Below are 9,609 nucleotides of genomic sequence, written 5' to 3'. Positions count from 1 at the left end.
TGCATTCCAAACAAGCAATGCACTCTGCACGATATATCTCTCCATATATTTTTATTGTATTTTTCCTTTTACAGTGTTTCGAAAATCCTACATTTCAAACGAGCAATGCACTCTGCACAATATATCTCTCCATAAATTTTCAATTTTCAGGTAGAAGTTTCAAAACCCGTGTACGCAATTGCACGGTATATATTTTTCTGTACTGTTTATGCAATGACATGCAATATTAATAATATATAAATACATACTGTATTCTCATGTGCTTGTACATGCAATCATTTTCTCACCACACATGTTATGGGGACTTGCGTTGTACTCTTTATCTCTCATGCAAAATGAGGAGAGACTGTATATTGTCAAACTATTATGGTATGCGTAGAAAAACTAGCACACTTGTTTTTTATGCTAATAAGTCAAAATTTAAATTTTAAACATTAAATTTGAGGTAATTTGGTGGGTTTTCATCACAGTATATTTTTTAATCTTAACTTTTACATCGATAAGAACACATAATATAATTTTTATTCATTATTTTTCTAAATATATTTGTTTTTTCGCTAAAAAGTTAAGCAATCACCCCTTAGTTTCACTCAAAGTTTAGAAAAAAAACTCGAAAGAACAAAATCGTTTGCTATAGTAGGAGAGCAAATACTCCTTGTCTAACATGGAAAATACGAGTAGCAACAGTCTACTGTCTCAGCTCTGCAGCCATGAGCACCTCACTGCAAAAGGCCGAACACTCCTTGTTCCAAGTTCCAGCTCCTCACATGAGATGCATGTATGGGTGAGTGGCCCATACGGATGTGTGGTGGACCGGGACCAGCTCGGTTGGGCGGACAGGTGGTGCAGTTATGGGTTGTTGAGGTTTGATGAGCCGAAGTAAATTGGGGTGGTCAAAGTCCCACAGATGGCAGGCACGCCACCGTATTAAAAACCTCCTTTTTTCTTTTTGAGAACATATCAAAAGCCTCCTGCTTTCTTTCTTTTGTACTCCACAACAGTGCTCGCGCACAAAACATCACATTTTTATCACGCATCGAAATGTCGAACCGATCGTCCTCTTCCTTTCCGTGCCAACGAAAACGGAACTCGCCTCGTGGCCGGATACCGCTACTCGGCGCTCGTCCGAATAGGGATGGCTGTGGATTGGTTCACGGATGATCTGTTATTATCAACTCAGATCCACCAGGCAAACTAAAATTTGTTTTTAAGTTTTAAAAACACATCGATTACCCGTGGAGAACCGTTTGGTCTCTGGACGATGGGTTTGCTCGGCTACTCGCTAACCACCGCCATCACGCCATCACCGGCACCGTACGAACGGTACAAGAGGACATTCCGACGCTTGCACTATAACACGAGCACATGGGGCAACAGTTAAATATTTTAACTTCGAATTTAGAACTGACTTGAAGTTTTTTAAAGTTTTTTTTATTGTAGTTTATTTTTATCCTTAAATTTAAATTTTAGATTAAGGGGTTGTTTAGATGGAGCTAAATTTTTTAGTCCCATGTCACATCGGATGTTTAGACACTAATTTAAAGTAATAAACATAGACTAATAAAAAACTAATTTCATAAATAAGAGCTAATCCACGAGACAAAATTTTTAAGCCTAATTAATCCATAATTAGAGCATGTTTACTATAGCATCACATAGGCTAATCATGCATTAATTAGGCTCAATAGATTCATCTCGCGAATTAGTCCAAGATTATAGATGAGTTTTATTAATAGTCTACGTTTACTATTTATAATAAGTGTCCAAACATTCGATGTAGCCCCCTTGTCCGAAACACCCTTTTATATATATATATATATATATATATATATATATATATATATATATATATATATATATATATATATATATATATAATCTTTGTAAATATGGCTAATGGAAAAAGGCAAACAATCACCTTATGAATGACGAGGCTTAGAAACGGCGACAAGGATAATGGAACAAAAGAATGCATGCCAACGGGCAAACACCAACACCATCGCTGCACACAGCAGAGAACTCGGGCTTGTAGTAAAATTACGATGAATAGAATTTGCGTATAAACTCTTCTTGAATGTTTACGAGTGGATTGAAACTACATTGGAAATTTTTGACCATGGATTATAAGCCCATCTGCCCAGATACAATGTATATACCCTGTGTAGAGCTGACCATCCGAATGGATCAGGGATCACAAGGAAAAAAAAATCCCCAGATGAAAAAGCGGGCCTAAAGCACACTTCATTTATAACCAAAGCTTATCTCATGCCACTCTTCGGCTTGATTTTCTTTGTGTCCTTCTTGGAACTAGTCGAAGCACTAGCCTCTTCCTCAGCCTTCTGTTCAGCCTCGAGCACAGCAAGCTGAAGAGGACGAATAATAGTGAGTTACATGTAGAAGACAGAATACCATTTTTGTTTCAAAGAATGCACATTATGTCAATCTACCTCGTCGAGTATGGGTTTCAGTTCCTTGTATCGAGTTTCGGCAAGATCAAAACCATCTTTGCGAAGCTCCTGGCATCAGACAAGCATGAATAAATACAGAACTAATACAATCTGCAAGCTACATAATGCAATGCAGTATGGGCAATGAGGATACTTTAAGAGGAGAAACTAACCTTTCCAGTGTGTTGGGTGTGTTCGTATGCAGCCATTTGCCAGTACCTATCTGTTCTCTTGTAGAAATCTCTTAGTGACTCTCCTGGCTAAAAGTACAAACATGGAAATAAGTGATATATGGTTTTATTTGTTAACTTTAAGCCTGTAGGTAACAAATTATCGGTCAAAAATTCCTCTTAGTAAATAATTTATATATGTCTTTGTCAGGAATTCTTCAGACAAATCTATAACCAAAATATAAAACAATGAAGGTTGATCACAACATTACCATTGGAGTCCTTTGAGAATCAGAAAGACCAAGCATAACCCGGATTTGATCTATCCGAGCACGCTTCTCTTTTCTTCGCAGGTTCTTACGTTCTCCCTTTATTATAGATACAGCGTTGGACATATCGACATTCTTCTCGGCATCTTCATCAGACTATAAAGACAGATTTAGCAGTAGAAATTAATAACCACATCGTAGAACCATCATGCAGCGTCTTAGTCAAAATCCTAATTTCTAATCGAACAGGCCAGAGAGACTATTTTGTCTGTGGCAAAATTGTGGAACACATCAAGTCTATTAAAACAGCCTTGTCTGAAAAATCTGTATTTTACTTTATAGAGAAAATGTAAACATGCCTGAATCAGAAAGTCTTCGCCCACATGAATTTAGCAAGATTTTGTCTAGAACAATCTAATCATGAATCTCATCAGGATTCCCAGTGAACAGGGTTACCAGATGGTTCCAAGCATGTGTGACTGAACCTTGAATACTTTTGCGAGGAATTACCTTGTTAGCCCACGCGAATCAGCTACTCTCTTAGTTCCACATTATAAAACTTTCTAGATTTGACTAGATCCATTCACATATCAATGTATATGTTTTGTTTATGTGTCTAGATTCATTAGCACACATGTGAATCTAGACAACCCCAGAAAGTCTTATAATGTGGAACGGAGGAAATATTAGATATTTAGATAGCAACAAGAACACCTTTCTTTCGTAAAAAGGGTTATTGAATGACTGGGAGGGGGCTTGCATACCTCTTCATCATCTTCATCTGTCTGATCAGCGTCACCCCCACTATCATTGTCATCATCATCATCATCATCACCTTCATCTTCATCATCCTCATCCTCAGAAATTTCTAGCCATTCAGATTCAGATGCCTACAAAAGAAAGATGAGCATGGATAAGCTCAGAAACAAATGGGAATAGTTGAAAATGATAACAGATAATTTTCTGCTATCTCTGATTAAAATAAATAGCACCGTTAATTAAATACCAATATGGCAAAAAGGAAAGGACCAATCTGCAACTGACCGGTATGATACACTTCCACTCATCTAGTTTGCTAAGATTAAGTGAATACATATCATCAAGAGTAATTTCTCTATCTTTCAATTCCATCATTCCTCCATATAAATAGAGTGTATCTTTCCCTACAGCCATGCATGCATTGATCCGACCACTGGGTTTCACTGCCTGTAAGCAGCAAAAGCTAATGAGAAACAAAAGATCATTAGAATGTATGCCAACATCTAATAGAACTGTTGCAACACCTCTGGCAGTATTTCTTGTGTTGTTGAATCAGAGAGAATGTCAGAGTTATTGCCTGAGCCAACTTTATTTAAGGTTAGACTCTTGGTCAAGTGATTGGAAACTCCATGCACAGACTGTCCACCAGTAGTTTCTGAGTCCTCCATAGTCTCATCCTCATCATTACCAAGATTAGCTTCTGCATCATTTGATGATTCTTTTCTTTTGATATCCTTTGTCTATACATGACAAAAAAAAAATCAGTGTAACATGCTTTAAGAATGATCCAAGCATTACTTTATAATCAATGTGACTATGTCGACATATCATACATGCGCTTCTTATTAAAAAAATAAGAGACATTCCATATCTAGCCTAGTCTGTGTCCGAATTATCAAAATGGATTACTGCAGAGTATACTCTGTATCTAGTACCTAAAACCTATAAGCCATAAACAGGAGATGGCTGGTCATACGATGACATTTGAGGAATCACCTTATTTTTAGCAGGCTTGTCTTTCCTGAGCTCTAAAGGATACCTGATACAGCAATGAAAATACTCTGTTCAACAAAGAAACACAAATGTGAAACTAAATAGAAAGCATAACATTTCACATCTATGCACCAGTGTCAATGTTTAAAATTGGAGAATATGTGAGTTGTGGTTCAGTAGTTTCAACCAAAACTAACGTTACAGAAGAATATGCTTGGAAGGGATCCCAAGAGTATTGTGTATTTCTCAAAGCAGTTATGTTATCTAGATAACCACAAGATAGCAAATAAATACAAGTATCAATTAATCAAGAAATGTCTGGACCCTTAAGTAATTCCAAATCTAATTAGAAGAACAACAATTTGCAAATTTCAGCTTACTGATACTAGGAATTGGAATAGGAAAGTTACATTAGTTAGTTGGACTGACTAGTTAAATAGTAACAAAGAAAGTCACTCCAACAATATACCAAAACAGCAAGGAACAAAATAAGCAGGGATAAAGATAGCCTATGTTACATAAAAACATATAATATTGAAGTTGCATATAAGAAACTAGAATGGAGTATTGAAGTATACCAGCGATGGTTGTCCAACTGGAAACCATACAGCTCATTCATAAACATGCTCATAAGGACATCCCCTGAAATCACAAAATTGGGCTTTACAGTTAGCCCTTGAGAACTTCTACAGAAAAGGAACTTGTTTCGTGTATTTCAAATACTCAGTAAAATAACCTAAGTATCTTAGCAGAGAGCAAAATTGAGCTGAAAGTAACCTTCAATTTCCATATCTACCACACCACCAAAAAGAACAGCCCTTTTCTTGTGAACACACATTGAAAACCCAGCTCTGGGGCCAGGTGGCATCCCAGTTTTCTTAACCTATTAAGAATTCAAGTGAATAAAGGTATTAATATGCAAACTACTAAGTGGCCATATCCTGGGTTTAAAGAAAAACTTGATAAACTATCATGATGGAATTTGATACTTTGATTTCAAAAATTGCAAGAGATGACCTTATTCCACTCCCAAGTACGAGGATCAAGAGCCCACATATCCGCATGAACTGTTCCTTTTTCTGATGCAGTTTTGTCAGAAGAAACTACTTCTTTAAAATATCCACCGTACAGGTATATCTACAGGAAATTAATACTCTTGTAAACACAAGTAATCAAAGACAAGGCATAGACAAATGACATCTAGTCAGTTATTGTACCATAAATGTTTTACCAGAGTAAAGTCTTGAATTTGTTGAACAAAGAGACACACATCAAGTGATCAAAATGCCATCACATATAAATTATAGATATAACATACAGTCCTTTCTTATCATACCATGCCATAGCAAAACAACTTACTGTGATGTAAACTGATAGCCTAAAGAGCATTACTTGTCACATCAGAAGGTTAATTATAAGAAGATTTCCAATAGCAAATAATTAAAAAAAAATTGACACATTAACAGATTAACTATTTGCAAAGTTGGTTTATAGTTGAATTAAACTCTATTTATAAAGTATCAACGTCCTAGCTTCAAAGCAACAAAGACATGCCTGATCTTGGTATACAATAAGCTGAAAACCACTTCTTGAACTTGGCCACAAGCACCCAGGGCGAGGCTTGATCTCCTCCCACTAAAATACCAATATTCCCAGTGAGTGCATTGAACTAAAAAGCTTTACGTGTTACTACTAGCAGCATTAAACGAAAGATTAACATGGTGTACTCACCTTGAAATTATCTAAATCAAAAACATGCAAGTCGTTGTAGTACCTGCACATGGACATTATTACAAAACAAAATAACAAATGCAGATCAGATCGAGTAATGTCGAATTATTTGTCAGAAAATACTCTATGCCACACCAGTTCATTCTTTGTAGATGATCAGCTTTCAGCTCAGCTGTAAGAATGCTACATCATTTTTCAGGTGTATACTTGCAGTTGGAACATAATAACTCCAGTACTTCTAGACATGGCTCAAATCAAAATGTTACACTAATAATAACAAGATTACCAGGTCACAGAGTCACATAAAATTAAATGTACTAACCTAACTTCCCTAAGCGTGTCATAAAAACCACCAAATAGCACAATCTTGTGCTTATACAGGACCTGCAAAAAAATAGCACACAGTTTGGTACTGCTCATAGAACAGAAAATATTAAGGGAGCATTATAGTTTGACTAGTTTTAACATAAAACTACTAACCATCCTGTGTCCTGAACGTGCACTTGGACAACCCTTTGCAAGAATTTGCTCCCACTGATTTGTCTTTAGATCTAATGACCAAAAGTCCTACAGTACAAAACCAGACCAGAAGTAATGAGTGCCCATCTTATATGTGCTGATGTGCTCATCTAAAAGTGGCACCATATCAGAAAGGGAAAAGAGCGCGAGCGCGGGGGGGGGGGGGGGGGGGGGGGGGGGGGGGAGGGGGTCAGGGATTTAAAAAATGATGTGCAGATTCAAACTGCATCCTCAGCATTTTAACTCATAAATAACATAAAAACTGCAAATTAATCTTCATTAGTAATATTTCAGCTTATAATTATGTCAAAAGATGGGTCTCGGTACCTATCTGGCTATCTCTTGGTTTAAAATTGAAATCATGCCATATATATTGCTTATGAAGTTACTGCTTATATATGAATTATGCAAATGCCTTGTACCAATAGAACAAACTAAAAACAGTCATAAGAAATAGATTGACAGACTTAGTCTTGTACCTTGTAATGATGAAAGCGTTCTTGGTTTGGTGAAGTGAATTCCCCACCTGAAACATTACACAGAATAACAAACACTGAATCTTGTACACTGAAATGGCACTTTAACTCATAGAATGCCTTGCCAAAGTTAAGCTATGTTACCAAACATATATATGTTATTCTTCCAGGCGACTGTTTGGTGAGCACTTCGTGGAGGAGGACTGTTAGGACTAGATACCAACTTCCACTCGTTTTTCTCTACATCGTAGCGATAAAGATCACCATAAACAAAGGTCTGCAAAAACAGATTGTGGCAAGGGAAAAAGATATAATATACATGAGTACTCAAACTTCTAAAATGAGGTTAGGAAAAAAGAGAACTCTAAATGAGCATAGCTTATTCGATCAGCAGTACAGTTCATGGAGGATATGTTTCCCACCTTGCTGCCATTATAGAACTCTCCTCCATACATAATCAATTCTGTATCTTTCAATGGATTTATTGTAAGCTGCATTTCAGAAAAAATTAACTTGGTCAGCTGAAAGGTCATATGCAGGTTATTTTTACGTTAACAATTATAGGAGGATCTCTGTAGAGCAACAAAAACTTTTCACAACAATTAACACCAACAAACAAAACGAGCATCTATATTTTAACAAATTTTGCCATGAAAAAAGCACTTAGAGCAAGTACAATAGTCCAGCTTGGACCGGCGACAGCGAAACCATGTTGGCCATGGTGCAGAGCTGGAGGAGAGAGGGCAGGAGAGAGTATAAGTGGGCGACAAATATATCACTTGGCTACAGCACATTCCTAGGGACGAAATCAGTAACGATGATAGATAAAGTGAGCTCGGGAGGAATGACAGCCAACGGCATGAGTTCAAGAGGCAAAGCTACTGGCCAACGAACGAGCTTAGCGGGTGCTTGTGCAGGAGCTATCGGTGGTGTATCCCATTATTTTAATATGACCGTATAGCTGGCTATTGCATACAGAGGCTGCAGAGTGAGCTATAAATGATTTGTACAGAATTGGAGCTCGCAACCTATTTCACTTTTGACCTTGCTCTTACGATGAAGTAAAGAATTATAAATTGACACCACCTATTCCTCAACCGAAAAACAATCTGTTCTGTATAACCAAAAGATGACCATATTTGATCAAATTATTTCATAAAAGAAAATCCATCTCCCCTCAATATTAATCATACTGGATTAGATAAATTCTAAGCACCCAAACATGAAGGATAGAGATGATACCTAGTCCACATGAACTACATAATCACAACACTAAGGAAAGATCAACTTCTTTATCTGCCACTTGAAGCTGTAAAATGTCCTACCGAGCAATTAGACCGGGGAGATGGTGCAGGGACATTCTCCTCCACATGTACCTCCTTCTTCTTAGCCTCCTCCTTTTGAATGCTCCTCTGAAAGCAAAATTTACAAAAGTCTAAACAGCGACGCACAACAACAGCAGATGGGAAAAAAAAGGTGCGAGGCAACGCCGAAAAAATTCTTCCAGTTTTTAGTTTTTCAGTCACCAGAAGAAGAATGTAATGAGCAAGCAAAACCGCACATGGGCACGCTTGAGAAACGTGATCGAACTAGAACGCAAGCGGGAAGAGGTGTTGACGCAAAGGAGAGAGGGAGGGAGCGGAGCAGGAGAGAGAGGCGGGAGGGGCACGGACGAGGATGGCGTCGATGTCGTCCTCCTCGCCGACCTTCCGGGCCTCGCGGCGGGCGCGCTTCTCCTCGCCCTTGGCCGTCTTCCGCTCCGTCTTCTCCTTCCCCTTCCCCGGCTTCTTCTGCTTCTTCCCCATCTCTCCTCCGCCGACGGCTTCCGGCTCTCTCTCTCCACCCGCTCGCTTCCTGCCGGTGCCGGAGGCGGAGGCGGCGTGCCTAAATCTAAAACCCTCGTGCGGGAGTACTAACATTTTACGTTGGGCCGAGCGGGCCGGGGAGAAGGAGTGGGCCGTGGCCTCTAGGCAGGCCCGGGCGGGACAGAGGACAGGGATTGGGCCAAGGGGAGAAGGGGAGAAGGGAGCAAAAGAAAAAGAAAAAAAGGAAAAAAGAAAAAGAAAAGAGGGAAGGAAAAGAAGGGGAAAATAAAAAAAAAGGAAGGAGGGAAAAAGAAAAAAATGTTGCCTTTAATTTTTTTTCGATTTTTATTAAGTTTATTAAAAAAAATTTTATTTGCTAAAATTTAAATTTAAATCCTGTTAATTATTTAAAATGCTTTTGGGACATTTTAAAATATTTC

At 38.1% G+C, this 9,609-nt stretch overlaps 1 protein-coding gene across 1 annotated transcript; it reads right to left on the bottom strand.

The window, feature by feature from the left end:
• Nucleotides 1-1,938: 1,938 nt before the first annotated feature.
• On the bottom strand, nucleotides 1,939-9,217 carry LOC102711697 (kelch domain-containing protein 4). The gene is made up of 20 exons (XM_040522973.1): nucleotides 9,038-9,217; nucleotides 8,690-8,776; nucleotides 7,787-7,855; nucleotides 7,509-7,641; nucleotides 7,368-7,414; nucleotides 6,850-6,936; nucleotides 6,692-6,753; nucleotides 6,370-6,412; nucleotides 6,193-6,273; nucleotides 5,656-5,775; nucleotides 5,416-5,521; nucleotides 5,217-5,280; nucleotides 4,642-4,684; nucleotides 4,170-4,385; nucleotides 3,931-4,092; nucleotides 3,651-3,776; nucleotides 2,890-3,042; nucleotides 2,621-2,707; nucleotides 2,448-2,516; nucleotides 1,939-2,363 (listed from the first exon to the last, which is right to left on the bottom strand). The coding sequence occupies exons 1-20, from the start codon at nucleotides 9,167-9,169 to the stop codon at nucleotides 2,259-2,261; spliced, it is 1,992 nt and encodes a 663-aa protein (XP_040378907.1). The 5' UTR covers nucleotides 9,170-9,217; the 3' UTR covers nucleotides 1,939-2,258.
• Nucleotides 9,218-9,609: the final 392 nt, after the last annotated feature.

Source organism: Oryza brachyantha, chromosome 4 (assembly GCF_000231095.2).
Source record: "Oryza brachyantha chromosome 4, ObraRS2, whole genome shotgun sequence".
NCBI classification, from domain to species: domain Eukaryota; kingdom Viridiplantae; phylum Streptophyta; class Magnoliopsida; order Poales; family Poaceae; genus Oryza; species Oryza brachyantha.
This window is presented reverse-complemented; position numbering and strand designations above follow the sequence as displayed.

Bases quoted from the DNA above. Each gene is read 5' to 3' on its own strand.
- LOC102711697 (XM_040522973.1), bottom strand. From the start codon at position 9,169: ATGGGGAAGAAGCAGAAGAAGCCGGGGAAGGGGAAGGAGAAGACGGAG. The intron at 7,856-8,689 runs GTAGGACATTTT...TCTGAAATGCAG, and splicing joins CTCCCCGGTCTAATTGCTCG to CTTACAATAAATCCATTGAA. The intron at 6,413-6,691 runs GTTAGTACATTT...GTCCATGTGCAG, and splicing joins GACACGCTTAGGGAAGTTAG to GTACTACAACGACTTGCATG.